General features: G+C 47.6%; 3 protein-coding genes across 5 annotated transcripts in view; all 3 read right to left on the bottom strand.

The window, feature by feature from the left end:
* Positions 1-13,555, bottom strand: part of LOC106731291 (uncharacterized) — a 97,968-nt gene extending 84,413 nt beyond the window's left edge. Inside the window, 3 exon segments of the mRNA XM_075904271.1 lie at positions 9,353-9,479; positions 10,104-10,187; positions 13,416-13,555. Of these exon segments, the coding sequence (XP_075760386.1) occupies positions 9,353-9,479; positions 10,104-10,148 (172 nt within the window). The 5' untranslated portion in view covers positions 10,149-10,187; positions 13,416-13,555.
* On the bottom strand, positions 790-4,419 carry LOC102457850 (uncharacterized). The gene is given in 2 exon segments (XM_075904247.1): positions 790-3,553; positions 3,555-4,419. Coding segments are annotated over 2 exon segments (960 nt in total). The 5' UTR covers positions 4,409-4,419; the 3' UTR covers positions 790-3,447.
* Positions 13,556-18,567: 5,012 nt separating the features above from the next.
* The window catches only part of LOC112543745 (zinc finger protein 75A), a 59,423-nt gene continuing 58,798 nt past the window's right edge, over positions 18,568-19,192 (bottom strand). For all 3 annotated transcript variants that reach the window (XR_012896954.1, XR_012896956.1, XM_075904253.1), the window contains one exon: positions 18,568-19,013. The gene's annotated coding sequence lies outside the window, so the exon portion shown is untranslated. The remainder of the gene's footprint in view (positions 19,014-19,192) is intronic.

Here is a 19,192-nt window from a genome sequence, read left to right as displayed (position 1 = left end):
TGCATGCATAATAAAATTTTCCTTTTAGACCTCTCTCCTGCCTCACTGCTTTGACCTCCAGCCTCGGACTCTTCTGGGGACTCTGTACCCCAGGGGAGCGAGATTTCCCCGACATTCCTCCTACAGGAAGCTGGCACTGGCACTCCAATCTTGCCAGGGGGCCGTAAGACTGTAGCACCAGTGCTGGCTCCGTACTGTGAAGGGAAGGGGTCTGAGTTGGAGCTCCAGAAGAGCCATATTGGCTCCTTAGTGAGCCATAGATTGCCGACTCCTGTAATACATGGTTAATTGTTAAAACTGGAAGAACTTTACCATGGATCCTATTTAATTTGTTTGGCCTTTCAATTGGAGTTGGATTCTGGACAAGTGCTCTGGAGGCTTCTGCTCTTTGAGTTAGTGACATACACCAGGTGAAAGTTTCAAACCAGAACTTTTAGCTGTTTTATAGGCCTCTGTTTCATTTCCATAGCATGGATCCTAAACATTCCCCATAAGCCTGAGTGAATGCCTTTTACTCTCCTTTCCAGTGTCAGTAAATACTGTATATTTCAAGGAGAGGATGGCTATTTCTAGTTGACTCCAATTTGTTTAGCATCTGAAAGTTGTGCATATTTTTTAGGTTGTTACTTAATGGCTATGTCTTTGATTTAATTATAGCTATTTGCAGGATGCCCCATTTTGGTGTTTACTAGTGTGAGTTGTTAGAAAGGATGATAACATCTGTACTCTAAGGGTAGTGTTAAGTTTTCTTTATTTGATTTCATATGAAATAAACATCTTAAGCATTGCTCCTTGGTAATTATCCCTTGTTTTAATATATTGTCTTCCATACCTATGGACTGTTTAAAATACATATTTATACCTAGATTTTTTGTTTGTACTGGAACACACGGTACATCCACATACAACCTCAATAAGAAATTTCAACCCACCCAAAAGAAAATTCAACCCGTCCAAGGATGGAAAATGTTAGAGGAAACACTTGTTGTGACAGTGCTAAATGTAATAACTTAGGTTTGTAAATATACAAGAGTTCCTAGTGTGTGAGTGTTGCAACTGTGCACATCATAGTTCCCAACTAAATAACAATTTAAATAAAACTGGCCCTGATCTTGGGACAAGCTATCAACCCTCAAAGTAATTGCTGTGGATTCCTAAGTAATCAAGCTAAAGAGCAGGCAGCATCAAGTAATTGCAGAATGGCACAGGAAAGTGTCCCTCAACGGGGGACGGAACAAAGCAGAAGCAGAGGATTGCAGAGTAGGAAGCAGGAAAGTTTCCTAGAGATCTCTCTGGAAGAGGCTCAGGAAATCTCAATGTGTAGCCACACCTTGTTCCACCATACTGCCTGATTGCACGGGGATATGCCCCAGCCAGCTTTGTACATTTCTCTGCCTTCAACCCACCTCCAAGTGTCACAAAGCAAAACCACTTACCAGGGTCTCCTCTCCTGCCTCTTACTCCCCAGAGAGTGACTGACTCGAGTGGAGAATAGCTGCTTAGTGCACACAGCAATCGGTGACCTCACCGTGGGCTCCAAATCATCTTATGCCACCACCTCGTCATCAATGACATCATCCTTCGTTTCCGTTGACTCCAGCTCTACCAAAGTATGCACAGGGCTCTTAGCAGTGGAGGTGGGATGGCCACTGAAGAGAGCGTCTAACTCTTTATTAAAAGAGCAGGTCTGCGGCACTGCACTGGAGCGACAGCTTGCCTCCCTTGCCTCCTGGTAAGCCTACCTCAGCTCCTTCCCCTTTGCTGTGCCCTACTGTGTGTACCAATCATAGTCCTTTTCCCGCAAACTCCATGAAATATGCCCATAGGGACTGACATATTTATGGGTGGAGTGCAGCTTGGACTGCACCGCCTCCTCTCCACAAATACTAAAGAGATCCAGCAGCTGTGCTGTGCTCCAAGCAGGGAAGCCTTTGCTGCGTGGAGCCACCATGCTCAGTAATGCAAGCACTCCATGATGAGAAAACAGGAAGAATTTCAAAAATCTCTGGGCCTTTAAAGGGGGAGGGGAAGAAGGTGTTTACTTGGCTCCAGGGCAACAGAGTTGAAACTGCTCACCTGAGCAGTGAGGACAGGCAGTGAGGGATGCTTTCCAGAGGTCAATAACAGCTCTAAGCCTGTGTGGTGTCTACACTAGCACTTCAGTGACATAACTTTTGGATAAAAACCTTTAGAACACTTTTTGAGGTGGTTTTATGATGTCACTGAATCTGAGGAATTCTGTCACCAAAAGTGACTTTGCAACGTATACACCTCTGTAGACAAGGTCTTAGGTACATCATGGGAAACTGACATTTGTTTTCTGGCCAACAGAGGACGGGTTTTACTGCTTTAAAATTAGTCTTTGGGGGGGAGCTTGCTGGGGGTTTCTTTTGTTTTGCTACGTTCTTCTCATTTTAAATGTCCTTGATCATTTTGATGAAGAAAATGTTTGTACAAGGCCAAGGAAAATTAAGAAAAATTAAAAATCTGTGTGGGAGTGAGTAGGTCTCCAAATGCCAAGACAGGGGATGGACAATAATATGAAAGAAGGTTCAGATGTAATTGTAAACAAGAGGCTTTTGCTGCAGCACAGGGAGGGTTTGCAGTTTCATTTTTCCCAAGAGACACTTTGCCCCATAGCAGCTGCTGCCCAGACCCCATTGTCACTGCCAGCATGCAGCCCACTGACAAAACCCCTGCAAATCAGAAACAAACGCCGTCGGTCTGCCTCTGATCCCAGCTAGATCCACCCCTGCATAGTCCCAGAAAATCTCCAGCCTAGCTGAATCTCCTGGCTGCCACATCTGCCGCCCACATTGCTTCCCTAGCTCCCCGTTCAGGGGAAGTGGCAAGTTCTTATAGCATGATATGCCCACTTGTCATGTGGGAAACTGGGCCATGGTTATTCAATGCGAAAGCTGCGATTTTGACAAGGGTATGTTTACACAGCAATTAAAATCTATGGTTGGCCCAGGCCCTCTGATTTGGGGTTGAAGGGCTTGTCTGGAATGGTGTCTGAACATCCGTAATATACAAATAAATGGTATTCTATTATTATTTAAGTGTGATAAAAATGCAATCAATCATGATTTTTGAAAATCTCACAGATAACTGATTAATTTTGTAATAGCTTCATAACTCTAGTTTTTATATCAGGTCAGTGAACTCAAACTAGCCAGCTCCTTGGAAAATCTTAATTGATTCAAGATTCACCTTCATGTACCTAGTTTAAATCACTCCTGGGCATTCCTTTTAGAGGGACACTCACTTCCATGGCACAGCACAAAGGCATTAATGAAAAAGCCTGTGGAATTCACTCCAAAGAAAGGTGTGCTACAAAAGGGAAAAGTACATTATTCAGCTAGAGGAGCAGAAGTAGCACGGTGACACAAGTGCTAACTTAAAATTCAATATTTGAGAATGAGCAAAGGAAAACAAAACATTTTCTTAGCCCTCAACAAGGTTTTCATGGTCTTTTAATTCCCCTGCAGCTTCTCTGATGACAGAGTCGGGCTGAGCTCTGGCGGAAGAGTTTCCCACATTTGAAGCATTCATAGGGTCTCTCTCCTGTGTGGATCCTCTGATGTCTAATAAGGTGTGAGCGCCTAGTGAAAGTTTTCCTGCACTGGCAGCATTCATAGGGTCGCTCCCCTTTATGGATTCTCTGATGTTTAATAAGGGTTGAGCACCGACTGAAGTTTTTTCCACACTCACTGCATTCATAGGGTCTCTCCCCTGTGTGTATCCTCTGATGCTGAATAAGGTTTGAGCGCTCTGTGAATGTTTTCCCGCATGCACAGCATTCATATGGGCGCTCGCCTGTGTGGATTCTCTGATGTCTAATAAGATGAGAGCTGTGTGAGAAGGTTTTCCCACACTCACAGCACTCATAGGGTTTCTCTCCTGTATGTATTCTTTGATGGTTAATAAGGTTAGAGCGCTCTGCGAAGGTCTTCCCACACTTACAACATTGATGAGGCCTCTCTCCTGTGTGGATCCTCCGATGATTAATAAGGGTTGAGCTCCGAGCAAAGGTTTTCCCACACTCACCACACTCATAGGGGCGCTCGCCTGTGTGGATTCTCTGATGTCTAATAAGATGCGCACATCTACTGAACTTTTTCCCACACTCAATGCATATATTATTTCTCCCTTCTGTTGAGATTCTCTGCTGGGCCATGATTTCCTTGAGGCATTTGTGAGTTCCCTGATAATGAATAAATGTATCAACTTTCTGAGTTGGCTGGTTTCCCTGTTGCTTCTCTGGAATATGCTGACTCTCACAGGCTTCTTCCTGATCACAACTCCTGGACACACTCCCTTTGAATCTTTGTAAAAATGTACCATGTGGTTTCAGTTCCTTGTAATCTTCCTTTTGAGAATTCTGTTCTGAGGTCTCACTCACCATCCCAGCACCTGCTAGCTCGGAAACAGGAATGGAAAAGGGGAGAACATATGAGGAAATATAGCTGGAAATGGAAGAAAAAAATCAGAGTGAATTTTCTTAAACTCTTCTCCAAAAGGGAGAGAGAAGAGAATGAATTCTGCATCTAGTTCCCACCGATATACTCAGGGAGAAGGGAGTTTGGGTGCCAGCTTGACCGAGGAGTGCTCCACACCAACGCACTAATGCTCAGTGCCAAGTCCTGGGGAGCAAGGGCAGATCTGCAGATCCAACACTCATCCAAAATATGGGCTTCCCCAAGGCAGAAGGCGGATTGCTGCCTGGCATAAGCCTGTGACAACTTCTCATAGGCTTTGAAGCCAGGGGAGTGGGGCACACCCTGTCCCCAGGCTAAGTCCCTAACAGGAACTAACTGTTAAGTACAACCATTTACAACTACTTATTAATTGTAGCAGGGGTGGCCAGCCCATTACAGATGAAGAGCCAAAATAGTGGTGGATACAGTGCACAGAGCCAAGAAAAAAGTTGTCGAGAGAAGAAAAAAAAAAAAAAGAAAAGAAAAAAGCAGCCATTGTCCTGGTAAGAGCAGAGCAGGCATTGCCCTTGTAAGGCAGCCATTTTGAAGGTGGCCATTTTGAAGTCTGCATGGGATGCCGCAACTAGAGTAGCCAGATGATTTCAACAAAAATACTGGACGTTTACTGGACTGTCTGGTTCAAAACTGGACACCTGGCAACCCTAGCCGCGACTCCGGCTCTGTCTCTTTCAGACAGAAACACGCTGCCCCTCTCAGAGCCATGAGTGCGGGTGCAGGAGCCGCAATTTTTTCTTTTAAGAGCCTCATGCAGCTCGTAAGCCACAGATTAGCCATCCCTGAACTATAGGGTAAACTATTTATAATTAAATAAGGGATCTAATGTTAAAGACCGCAATCTAAGCTGCAGCAAGCAGTTCCAAGCACCGTCACAGACAGCAAGAGGGAACTGAAGAAGGGGGCCAGCGGTGCCCTATATAGAACAGCATTTGTGCACCATTCCTGGAGCTGATCTCCTATGGATACTGCTGAGGGAAAATTTTCCAGCACTAGTGCATGTGGCAAGTAGGGATGTAAAATCCTGATTAATCAGTTAACCAGTTAAATATTAGGTTAACTTAATGCTGAACTGGTTAACTGACTAAGAGAGAGCCTGGCCCTGGCCCCTGGGCTGCCACCCCCATCGGCAGCAGGCTCCCAGCTCTGGCCCTAGCGTTGGGGCTGCCGCTGGCTCTTAGCCTTGCTGGGGCAGCCATCTTCTCGTGGTAGGCTGTGGACGGGGGGCTGCTCCTGGGCACTGGTTTACCTAATGGCAAGCACATTTACCTACATTGAATGGACATGAGTAAGCACTCCAAGATGAACTAGAAGAAATTTTCAAAGGTCATCAAGTCCAGTCCCCTGCACTCATGAGAGGATCAATATATCACAATATCAATATATTACAACAGCAGGTGGCACCACACACCCAGCTGAGCTACCTGAGTGCTTTACCTAAACCACTCAAAGACAGACAGAAGACAACAGCCAATTTCCCAGCTCTCCAGCCTTGCACCGTTGCTGGAGTATAACCACAGTACTATACCATCTTGTACTGCAGAGGGGTCTGTATAATGCAGGCTCATTAATAAAGGTCACTTTCCCCTTGATGCAGCAAAGATATGAAACACTTTGTTTACAGAACTGAGATTTTTCCAGACACTTTGCTTAAAAGCACACGCTGATTAAGAGAAGACATAAAACAAGATTATTACCTATAGAAAGACAGATGTTAAATGACCATAAGCAATACCAAACAGGTCAAAGGAGTTCACCTAGCAAATAAACAACACTGCAAATGAAGCATAATGTACTAAATAGGTAGGATGTGAATGATCAATTTCTCACTCTAACGATACAAGCAGGTTTACAGAGTTTTAAGGCACAGACTACACATACTGGGCAACCTGGGTTCCCCTCCACTGTTCTGAATCCTTTGTCTTTCAGAACTTCTTTCAGGTGTTGAGTGGCAACGTAGTAAAAACAAATCATTATGTCCCACTCTGCCTTATTATAGCGTGGGAACCCTTTGTTTCAAGCTAAGTTGCCAACATAGTTTGTGGAAATATACAGATAACAAAGTGGAGTTTAAAGGTCATATGGTCTCCTCACATGATCTTGTGTGCCTTGCTAAGCCATTACTCATATGTGGACTGAGACATTCACAGGAAGGTTAAGCTCTTTCATGGTCCATTACATACATAAGAATGGCCATACTGGGTCAGACCAAAGATCCATTCAGACCAGTATGCTGTCTGCCAACAGTGGCCAATGCCTCTGGGTGGCGCTGTTACTTCCCGCCATGGCGCTCGGCTGACTTCTGTGCTGCTCAGCTGGGCTGCCGCACAGGCGGCCATTTGGGGTCTGTGCTCCCCATGCAGCACGGGGGTGCTGCATGGGGAGCGCGGGGCCCAAACGGCCACTTGCGCTTCTTGCTCCTGCGCGGTGGCCCAGCTGAGCAGCACAGAAGTCAGCCGAGTGCCATGGCGGGAGGCGAAGGGGGGCGGGGCGGTGACATACACACTCAGGGGCAGGGCCTGGACAAGCGTGCATCCACGAAGGAGACAGAGGAGAGTGGAGAGAGCGTGAGAGGCAGGAGGGGGAGAAGCGAAAGAGGCAGAAGGCAGTGGAGAGAGAAAGGGGGAGGCAGGAGGAGAAGGAGGAGGAAGAGAGAGAGAGACACCAAAGGCTCAGGAGAAAAGACCGACGTGGAGGAGAGACCTGAAAATCCCGTTTTATAACGGGCTAATTGGCTAGTTGTAAATAAGAAGCAGGCAGCATTATCTCCTGCAAATAAAAAAAATATTAGGTGACTGGGCAACAAAATCACAAATGAATTTTAATGTTGATAAATGCAAAGTAATGCAGATTGGAATATATAATTCTCACTATACATATACAATTACGAGGACTAATTTAGCTATTAACACTCAAGAGAGATCTTGGAGTCACTGTGGATAGTTCTCTGAGTGGATGTTTTCAATGTACAGGAGCAGACAAAAAAGCAAACCATGTTAGGAATCGTTAAAAAAAGGGATAGAAAAGAAGACAGAGAACATCTTATTACCTTTTTCTAAACCCATGGTACTCCCACATCTTGAAGTCTACATGCATATGTGGTCACCTCATCTCAAAAAAGATATCTTGGAATTAGGATAAAGTTCAGAAAAGGACAACAAAAGTAATTAGGGGTTTGAAATGGCTGCTATATGCAGAGAAATTAAAAAGACGGTCTTTTCAGCTTAGAAAAGAGGAGACTAAGCGGGGTTGTGATAGAGGTCTATAAAATCATGACTGGTGTGGAGAAAGTAAATAAGGAAATGTTATTTACTTGTTCCCATCACATAAGAACTAGGGGCCACCAAATGAAATTAATAGCTAGCAGGTTTAAATCAAACAAAAGGACGTTTTTCTTCACACAGTGCATAGTCAACCCGTGGAACTCCTTGCCAGAGGACGTAGTGAAGACCAGGACTTTATCAGGCTTCAAAAAAGAACTAGATAAATACATGGAGGATCGGTCTATCAATGGCTATTAGCCAGGATGAGTAGAAATGGTGTTGCTAGCTTCTGTCCATCGAAGACTAGGAATGGGCAACATGGGATGGATCATTTGTTCTGTTCATTCCCTCTGGTGCACCTGGCATTGGCCACTGTTGGAAGACAGGATACAGGGCTAGATAGACCTTTGGTCTGATCCAGTGTGGTTATTCTTATCTTGTCTGTCTGAGCAATTGGCTGAACGAGAAGCTGGACTGAATGGACTTGTAGGCTCTAGAATTTTACGTTGTTTTGTTTTTGAATGCCATTTTCTTGTAAGTTCAACTTTTATAATAAAGATACACTACAATTCCTAGATGAAGTGAAAAATACCCTTTTCAACAGTCCAAATATTTGTAATGAAAAATAAGGAGAACATTGGATCATTTTGTATTCTGTGTTGTATATAAAAATCAATAATTTGAAAAATGTAGAAAATATACAAAAATATTTAAATTAATGGTATTTAATTGTTTAACAGCATGATTAATTTTTAATCATTCAGCAAAACTAATAACATGTTTACTTATTCGAAAAACACAGTATTCAGCTCACTATAAAGGTAACTGTATGACACCGTGTGTCTGTATTATAGAAGAGAGGAGAGTAGATGACCTAATTAGATCTCCTAGTCTGAAAATGTGATGGTCAATAAGGAAGAGGAGAAAGGGCTAAGAGAATCTGCCATTGTGTGTGTTGTGTTGTACGGAGTGCTATCAGCAGTCCATTTAGTGATTCTTTACTAGACTTGCTAAATTGACCCCTGGGACATCGATCCCCACAGCGCTGATCTCCTGGAAAGTGTAAACAAGATCTAGGATATGAAGAGAGATACACATGAAACTTCCTCATTTCTGTGCTGAGTGTTGTAGGTTATATCACTAAATGTGAACCAGGGTGTGTTCTCCCCAAAAAGGTGCTCAGGAGTCTATGGCAGACATGCCAGTGGTCTCCAGGGCTCAACAAGGGGTAAGTGAAAGGACTGACTCCAAAGGACCCCTCAGTGCCAGAGTACCGGGGTGGTGATATTACAGAAGGCAGATGGATTGTGTGCACTAGGCTCAGGTTTGAGTGCAGACCAGGGGGAGGCAGCCTTTGATCCTTACACAGTATCTAACCCAATTTTGCTTTAGCAAAGAGAAGTTGTGAGACTTTGTGCCACACTGCTCTTGGCTCTGTTCTCAGAGCATTCTGTGGAGGGGTGAGTGCTACTCTGTGTGTCTTTGGGGTGTTGCTGAGTCAGGGCAGAGTCAAGGCTGCATTGTGGAGGGCTGGAGATGTGAACCTTAACTCTGCATTTCCCCTTCTAAGACCTGTGGGGACAGGCTCCTTACCCAGCGAGGTCACGTTCTCGTAGTTCTCCTGCATGACGGCTCTGTACAGGGCTCTCTGAGCGGGGTCCAGCAGAGCCCACTCTGCCCTGGTGAAATACACGGCCACCTCCTTGAAGGTCACCAGCCCCTGGAAGAACAAGAGCCCCCCCGCTCAGTGCCTGCTGCCCCACGACTCATGGGGGAAGCAGCCAATCACATGAAAGCTCTGGGAGTCAGGCAGTTTGGTTCCTCCACACTCCTCACATGAGAGCAGCCAGGAAGCAGCAAGGTGAGGGAGAAAATGAGCCCCCGACCCTGCCCAGCAGAGGGGGGGCGGGCAGGGTTCTTCACATTCATCACTCGCCTACTAGCCAGAGACAGCACTGCCAGCACGGTCTGGCAACAGCTCCCTGGTGGGAATTCCAACCCCATCCCCACTGCCAGCAGCCGGGTGGGAGGGAATATAGTGTCGTCCCTGGGCCTCACTGCTGGGAGTTCCTTTGTCTGTCCCTGCAGCCTCTGGCGGGTAGGTTCAGACTCCAGGATTCAACTCTGGGGCTGGGCTGGGAAACCGTTCAAGGGGTTGTTTCCTGTTCTATAAAGCAGGGAATTCCCAGCCACCCATCAACCCCAGGGGCCTTTTAACTAGGATCTGGGTTTCACAGTATCAACACCTAGCAGGTTTGTTCCACCCTGCCTCCTCCCCACTGTGGTATTCACTGCCCTTTCTCCTCCAACAGGAATCCACCAGCAGCTCCCCTATAAGCCCTACCTCTGCCGGCTTCACGGCTGCCATTTCCCTGGGCCCTGGAAGCATGGAATGATCTGGAGCAAAACCCGTGTGTCACATTGCAGCCTGGTAGGGCACAAAGGACAAATGGGGACATGTCAGAACCGGAAATAATTTCACAGCACAACTCCCCCAGATTCTTGCCCTGCACAGACAATCATGATGCTAAAGGAGCACTCAAAGATGATAAAGTCATTGCAGAAAAGCTAAATGAATTCTTTGCTTCATTCTTCATGGCTGAGGATATTGGGAAGATTCCCAAACCTGAGCCTTTCTTTTTAGGCAACAAATCTGAGAAATTATCCCAGAGTGAGATGTCATTAGAGAAGGTTTTAGAACAAACTGAAAACTTAACAGTAATAAGTCACCAGGACCAGATGGCATTCACCCAAAAGTTTAGTCATAGTGTGAAGGAAAGACAAAAAGAACAGTAAGTGGCCAATATGGTTCTACCATAAACTCCTTCATGACCACACAATAAAAAGGAATCCTACTATTGATGTAAATAACCATTAAAATAGTTAACCAGTTCAATGGATAAAAGCATACTGTTTAACCAGTTAACCACTGATAGGCAGGTCCTGCCCGATGGGCCAGGGCCCCACCCGCCTGCCCCAGCATAGTCAGGGTCCCGCCTGACTGCTTCAACATGGCCCGGGCTGGAGTCCCTTCCGGCTTCCCTGACACTGCCGGGGGCTGCGGTACCACCACCCGCTCTGGACACTCTATCGTGGCCGGGGTCCTGCATAACTATCTGGGCTGCTCCAGCATATCCAAGTCGGGACCTGGCGCAAGCGCAGCCCTGCCTGCTGCCCCCACATGGCTGGCTGGACTCACTCAGGGCTTCTCCCACCTGGCACAGTTAGCTGTCTAACCCATTACTTGGAAAGCATTCCAGTAAGCCTAATGCTAACCGGGTATCATTTTACACCCCTAAATCCTTCAAAAAGCTGAATCATGGACAAATTGCTTCAGAGGAATTAAAAAAATAGCACACACGTCAGGACACAAAATGAGTTATGCCTCGAAAGTGACAAAAAGATTTCTACAAAGGTTTCTACAAATCCATGAGGAACAAAGACAGGTGAAGTAAAGTGTAGGTCCCCTATTTCCCAGGGAGGAAGAGCTAATAATAGTAAATGACACCAACAACGGGAAGGTGTTTAATGCCTTTTGGCATTCACTAAAAAACTCATAATTGTGACCAGATACTTAAAATAATTATTCTTAACCAAGAGGGAGAAGGAACAGAAACCACAAGAGGGAAATAACATGTTGAAAAAATATTGACATAAGCCACATCTAATAAAGTCAGCTGGGTTAAGAGTAGGTTAGATAAATGTCTATTTGGTCCTGCCATGAGGGCAGGGGACTGGACTCGATGACCTCTCGAGGTCCCTTCCAGTCCTAGTATTCTATGATTCTAAGTTTGTCCTAAAGTACACAAAAAATGAGCAGAAACTATCTTGGCAAAAGTATCAGCTATCTTGGACAACTTCTTGAGACTGGTGGAGTCGCAGAAGCTTGGAGAATGGCAAACATAAGAACTACTTTAAAAAAAGGGAATGACGAAGACCTGGGGCATAAAGACCAGACAAACTGACTTAGATATCCTGAAAGAAAGTTATATTAAACAATCCATTTCTGAGCCCCTTGAGGACAGTAAAGCAGGAAGTTACAGCCAATGTGGAGAATCAAATACAAATCAGGCCAAACCAATCTAATTTGCTGCTTTCACAGGGGTCCTGGTCTTCTGGATCTGAGGTACACTGTAGACTTCATAGATCTTAATTTGACTCAGGCGTTTGACATAGGAGATCCCATAAGCAAACTAAGGAAACTCATAAGCAAAGTACGGAAATGTGGTATACTAGAAAGGATGTACTCAGAGAGCAATTACAGTTGAACCTCTCTGGTCCAGCAACATCCATGGGCCTGCCAGACTTCAGATATTGCTGGACCAGAGAGCCCTGACACCTGGGAATGCAGCCAGGCTAGGGGCGGAGCTGGGTCATCAGCCAGGAGCCAGGCTGGTGGCCAGGAGCCCACTGGCCAGGTCTGACAGCAAGGCTGGCAGCTCAGTGGGGAACCTGGAAGCCAGGCCAGGAAGCTGGAGGTCCCCTGAGAAAGCACTGGCCCAGCAAACTCCCTCCTTTGAGACCAGTTAGGTCCCGTGGGTGTGGGACAAGGGAAGTCCAACTGTATTAATGGTTTGCTGACAAACTGGGAGGCGGTACCTAATGCAATCCCACAGAAGCCAGTCCTCAAGTTGGTACTACTCCATATCTCCATTCATGGCTCAGATGATGGAGTGAAGAACAAGCTTATTTTCCAGATGACGCCCAGCTGGGGGAGTTGCAAGCATGCTGGGGAACAGGATTAGAATTCAAAATGGCCTGTCTAAATCAGAGAATTGATCTGAATGTTAAATTTAATCTTGTTCAAAGATAAGTGCAAAGTACTACACTTGGGGAAGGAAAATCAAATGCACAACTGCAAACTGGGGATTGCCTGGCAAGGGGACAGCACTGCTCCAAAGGTTCTGAGGTTACAGTGGATCACAAATTGACTGACTCTGCCATGTGACAAAGGCTAGTGCAGACTGGAATTGGCTACTGAGAGAGGGTGTAGAATCGCTGTCACTAGCAGTATTTAAGGACAGGCTGGACAAACACTTCAGTGCTGGGGCTGGACCATATGACCTCTCACGGTTCATTTCAGCCCTGCACTTCTCTGGTTCTATTCCGGGGAAACGTTTGTTCTCTTTATTATAGCATGGACCCAGGCCCTCGCACCAGCACTGAACCACGAACCATTTTGAACCGACCCAGGGCCACACACTCCCACCATAGGGGCACAGGAGAGTCAGGAATTAGCTTTTCCGCTTCCTGCTCCTCACTTCACCCACAGGAAAGTGAATCTGCCCAGGAGTGCTGCAGTAAGTGTGCACAGGCAGGTGAGATCTGGGAATCTCTCTCCCCACTTATTTCTCCCACTACCCATTCCAGCATCTTTCTCCTTTTCCTCCTTGTGCCTCCCTTCCCTGGACCCTCCCTCTCCAGGTGACAGAAAATCACTCCTGGATGTTTGATCTCCTGTGGCTGGATCAGCTCCTGCAATGGCTCCGGGAAGGAGAGATGGGTGGTGGGAAGGAGCTGTTTGTGCAGAGTCACTCTCCGGCCCATCCAGCATGCTCCCTGAGGTCTCTCTCAATCCCCTGGAATCTCTGGCTCAGATGGAAGCAGGCAGAGCCCAGGGCTGGCCCATGGGGTATTTACAATGGAGGGTCCTCACCTTGGCTGGGCACAAGCAAAGCTTCACTCAGATTCTCCTCCAAGCACAGACCCTGCTGGGGAAGCAGCCACTGCTCAGCCTGGGCTCCCAGACCACAAGGGAAACAGCAACATCTGACCCAGAAAGCTCCACCCCAAACTCCTGAGAAGAGGGGAAAACAGAGTGAGGCTGAGAGCTTCCCCTCTTCCAAGACAACTGCCCCTCCCCACCACCACCAGAAGGACAGAGCCTGAGCTCCTTTGCCCGCATGTTCATCTGGAGTCACTCCCTGTTCTTCCTCTCAGTGACTCTGGATTAGGGTTGCCAGGTGTCCAGTATTTGTGTCTTCCGTCCAGTAAAAAAATTCAGAACATACTGGGCATCTAAAATGTTTTTTCTCAAGGCCCAGCTTGGGACATGCTGAGCAGCCCAGGAATTAAAGGCCTGCATTTCAACTCTGGTCCCCTGCCTCCCCCCCTTTTTTTATTTGCTCAAAAACTTTTCCTGCAGCATTTTTTTGGTTTTGTTTTTGCTCAACCAAATTTTCTCATGGCTTTTTTTTGGGAGGGGGTATTCAATATTTTTTGTGAAACTATCTGGCAACCCTACTGTGGACTAACCAGGGACACCAGAATCCTTTCCTCCTCCCTCCTCTCTACTCAGGAGGAGAGAGAAGTCACAGCCATAGCTTTCCCTCCAAAACCTGGAGTTGCTGCACTTTTGAAAGGGAGAAAGAAGCCATATTCGGTGATGGTTTCATGTCAGTATTTGACAAATGGATATAAAGTCACAGCTAGCCCAACAGTTTTTCACACAGTGGGGGTAGCCCTGAGGATGCTCTATTAACAAGAGAAAGCACAGCAAAGGAAGAGGTACAAAATTTAATTTTCATGCCTGGCAACTGGCACATAATTGGCAACAGAGACAAACCCCAGAGAGACAAACTGACAGACAAAACTCTCTAAAACTGTGGTCACCAACCCATCAATCACGATTGACTGGTCGATCAGGAGGGCTCAACCAGTCAATCACGAGGTGTTCAGGGCCCCCCAACATTCCCCACCCCCAAGATGCCCCACTACCTACCTCCAGCGACAATGCAGGGAGGACAGCTTCCCGCAGGGTGGACGGAAGTCCGGCAGCTGCACGCCACTTCCGGGGTTTCCGGAAGTGCGCTGCTTGCTGCCGTCCTCCAGGTCTGTGGTGCTCCAGGGACATGCTGGGGCTTCCCTCCGGGGGGGGGGGAAGGAAGAGGGGTTAGGACTCCCCAGAGGCGGCACGCACCGGAGTTTCTCTCCTCTGCAGGAGATGGGGGAGGAGTCCCAGGGGGAGGTGCGCAACGGGGCTTCCTTCCTCTGTGGGGGAGGGGGTCAGCCCCGAGGCGGCGCATGCACGGGCTTCCCTGCTCCACGGGAGGGGGAGTCAGGCCCAGAGGGGGCATGTGACGGGGGCTTCCCTATTCCACAAGGGGGGAGGTTGGCCCCAAGGGGGTGCATGCACGGGCTTCCCTGCTCCATGGGGGAAGGAGGAGTTGGGCCCAGAGGAGGCGTGTGACGTGGCTTCCCTCCTCCGGGAGGGAGGGAGGGAGGAGGAATCCTGGGAGGAAGCTGGTGCAGGGGACTCTCTGCCCCCACTGGTACCCTGCCCGCTGCCAGAGAACCCTGTCCCCTGCCCTCCCAGCACCCTGTTCCTTCTCCCCTGCTCCCAGCCGCAGAACCCTGCCCCCACTGGCACCCTGTCCCCTGCCCCAGCACCCACTAGCACCCTTCCCCAGTACCACGTCCCCTGCTTCCACCAGCACAGTTGGGGCCACATTAGTGAGGCTTGCGGGGGGGGGGGGGGGTTTGCATCTCACTTGTATGGCCACAACTGACTTTTCTGTGGGTCAGTGACCCCTGACTCAAAACAGGTTCCCTGCCCTTCTCATAAATAAAGACAATGCAGAAACTTTTTGTGTTTGACATAGTATTTTATTTAAAAATGAAGCCTGGCCAACACACCCCCAATTGGGGCCAAGCCCCCATCTGGCCACAGCATCAGAACACTCCTGCACTCCTCCTTCCCCCAGACCCTAGATCTGAGCCTATCATACACTGGAACCCCCTGCCTTGAGCCCCTCACATACCCCAACCCAAATTCCTGAACCCTCACATCCACAAGCCTGTGGCTTGCTTAGTACCCCAGCCCTACATCTGACCCCAACACTGCCCCATCTGGAGCCCCCTCCCTGAGCCAGCGTCCCCTTCTCCACCTCCTCCTGCATCCAAATTTCCTCCCAGAGCTTGCACCTCTCACCCCTTCCCACACCCAAATCCCTCATTCCCACCCTGGAGCCCACACATCCTGTCTCAACCCAGCAAGGGTACGGCTAGACTGCAGGGCTACGTCTACACTGGCATCCTTTTCCAGAAATGCTTAAAACGGAACAGTTTTCCGTTATAAGTATTTCCGGGAAAAGCACGTCTAGATTGGCAGGATGCTTTTCCGGAAAAGCACTTTTCCCGGAAAAGCGTCCGTGCCAATGTAGACGTGCTTTTCTGGAAAAAAGCCCCGATCGTCATTTTCACGATCGGGGCTTTTTTGCGGAAAAGAAAGCTGTGCTGTCTACACTTGCCCTTTTCTGGAACAGTTTTCCGGAAAAGGACTTTGGCCAAACAGGAGCAGCATAGTTTTTCTGGAAAAGCACTGATGATTTTACAGTAGATCGTCAGTGCTTTTCCAGAAATTCAAGGGGTCAGTGTAGACAGCTGGCAAGTTATTCCGGAAAAGCAGCTGATTTTCCGGAATAAGTGGCCTGTGTGTAGACAGCCCAGGAGTTTATCAGGATTCCGGAGATATCCCAGAAAAACTCTTCTGCATCCAGGGATGCATTTGTTCTTTCACTTTTTTTAGTGGAAGAGCAAACATGCTCTTTCGGTCACACCTATATTCCTCTTTCCACAAGGAATAAAGGGGCTTCCAAAAGAAGGGGTTTTTCCAGACATTTGGTCCAGTCTAGACAGGCCAAATGTTGGAAAAACCTCTTCCTACAGAAAAATTGAAAGAAAAAAAAGCAGCAGTATAAGGGTTGGGGATAGCAAGTGATGGGGAGGAGGGCGGGGCTTCAAGGAAGGGGCAGGGCAGTAGATCTTGGCTTGTTCTGTCATTTAAAAAGTGATCTTGGTATAAAAAGGTTGGAGACCACTGGTCTAAAATATATAGCAGAAGATGGAGCAAGTCATGATCATCAGCAAACATTTTAAAGGAGATGAAAGGAGAAAAGGAACGAGTCTGTGCAGGGAAATTAGATCCTTAAGTCCCCTGCATCTGCCAGGATAGGGAGCAGCTCCAGGCAAAGCAGAACTTGCTGCAACTGACTATGGGAACACTCCCTGCCCCATGTGCTTTTACATTTGATCACTAAGTGGAAAAAAGAAAAACCTGACAACTGATCTCATGGGTAAGTCGTTAAAGAGAGAAGGGTGGCAATCTGGAACATTTTAAGGCACTAGTCTCAAAAAGAAAAAGTGGAAACATTTTCCAAAAAGTGGCAATGAAAATGATTCAGGGGCTGGAGCACATGACATACGAGAAGAGGCTGAGGGATTTGGGCTTGTTTAGTCTGCAGAAGAGAAGAGTGAGGGGGGATTTGATAGCAGCCTTTAACCACCTGAAGCGAGATTCCAAAGAGGAAGGAGAGAGGCTGTTCTCAGAGGTGACAGATGACAGAACAAGGAGCAATGGGCTCAAGTTGCAGTGAGAGAGGTCTAGGTTGAATATTAGGAAAAACTATTTCATTAGAAGGATGCTTCACTAGAAGCATTAGAATGGATTACCTAAAGAGGTGGCAGAATCATCTCCATCCCTAGAAGTTTCTAAGTTCCAGCCTGGCAAAGTCCTGGATGGGTTGAATTATCTAGGGTTGGTCCTGCTTTGGGTAGGGGCCTGGATTCGATGACCTCCTGAGGTCTCTGCCAGCCCTATGACTCCATGGCTGTGTCTAGACTGGCCAGTTTTTCCGGAAAATCAGCCGCTTTTCCGGAAAAACTTGCCAGCTGTCTACACTGGCCTCTTGAATTTCCGCAAAAGCACTGACTTCCTACTGTAAAAAATCAGTGCTTCTTGCAGAAATACTATTCTGCTCCCATTCAGGCAAAAGTCCCTTTTGTGCAAAGCTTTTGCGCAAAAGGGCCAGTGTAGACAGCTCAGATTTGTTTTCCGCAAAAAAGCCCAGATCGCGAAAATGGCGATCGGGGCTTTTTTGTGGAAAAGCATGTCTAGATTGGCACGGACGCTTTTCCACAAAAAGTGCTTTTGCAGAAAAGAGTCCGTCCCAATCTAGACGCTCTATTCCGAAAATGCTTTTAACGGAACACTTTTCTGTTAAAAGCATTTCCGGAAAATCATGCCAATCTAGACGCAGCCTATGCGAGGGAGTTTATTCCAGTAGTCAACAATAGGTACTGACAGTGAATTTTTTTATCAGTGGGTTACAAATCAAGAGAAAAGAAGAAATACACAAACATTTTCTATCCTTATGCAACTATTGGATGAAGGGTGAGATTGCTTGTTAATTTCTACCATGTATTTCAAAGAGTTTATCTGGCTTTGTCTGTCCAAGAACTCTTCCAAAACAGTAAGCGGTAGATAGGACCACCACATTCGGTAGGCAGGTCACAGCTTAAAGCAAGGTCAGGGTTCGGCTGTGCCAGGACAATGGGATGTGCCCGGAGTGTGGCTGTGCCTCAGAAAACCCCCCAAAAGAGACAGACTCACCAGGCAGGTGACAAGGGCTGGCGGAGCTCCCCGCGCCCCCACCGCGAGCCTCCCACCTTTCGGGCGCCCTTTGAGGAGGGCGGCGGTGGGAGGGAGTTGAAGCTTCCCCCCAATTCCAGCACAACCCTCCGCTCCCGCGCAGGGAGGGATAACGCCGCTCCCACTCCTGCCCCTCACCTCCGAGGTCCCAGCTCGGCGCTTTGTTCTCCGGGCTCTGCCTGCTGCAAACTCTCTGCTGCAGCGCCGCTAGGGCTCGGACTGAACATGCGCAGTTCGCCTCTGAAGCCGCTGCCTTCACTTGTCCTTGCCCATCTGATGCCTGCGCGATCGCGTGAAAAGCGGCCCCGACTTGGTTTTCTCCATTGATCACGAGCGAACGGGCTGTCTGAGCACGCTCAGAAACATCTGCTGAAGCCATTTGCCCGGCAGCGTGCCCTTACTTGGTATCAGATTCTACCCGCTGCTTCCTTTAGAGGCCAAAAGGGGCAAAGGGAGCATATTACAGGAGTTAGCTGGGTCCGAGTAGGGGGCAGCGGTAAGCAGCGTTAGGAGCGGGGCTGTGGGACAAAAATCAGGAATTATGGGGATGTGAGGTTAAGCCCAGGGGAGAGGCTCTGCCAGGAGGTAAAACCTGGGCTCTCCCCAGCACAGCCGCCCCTTCTCCCCCTCCGAGACACCAATGGTTGCAAAAATGGGGCCGGGGGACAGACGGGATTTTTAAAATTTTGCCGGACAGAGATGTTTGAATTTCCAATCCCATAGCACGGTGTGTCGTTGCAATGCTCTCCAGGACTGGGTTCTTAAAAGGCACAGGCATCCCAATGTATGTTTTACTGAGGTGCTGCAGGAGTGTCATACACAGACCTAGGAAATAAAGAATCCCTGGTCACTGGTTCTCACTGCACAAAGTCTTCCAGCAGTTCACAAATGTGTCTTTATCTGCTGCTCTGAATCCCTGAATTGTTCTTCCTTCCTGGTAAACCCTTTTAAATAGACTTTTGTGCTTTTTAATTGATTACTATTTAAAATTTAGCACTTCATCA

This window comes from Pelodiscus sinensis, chromosome 20, assembly GCF_049634645.1.
Source record: "Pelodiscus sinensis isolate JC-2024 chromosome 20, ASM4963464v1, whole genome shotgun sequence".
Classification (NCBI taxonomy): Eukaryota; Metazoa; Chordata; order Testudines; family Trionychidae; genus Pelodiscus; species Pelodiscus sinensis.
The sequence above is the reverse complement of the archived record's forward strand: the minus strand, read 5'-3'. Positions and strand labels throughout refer to the sequence as shown.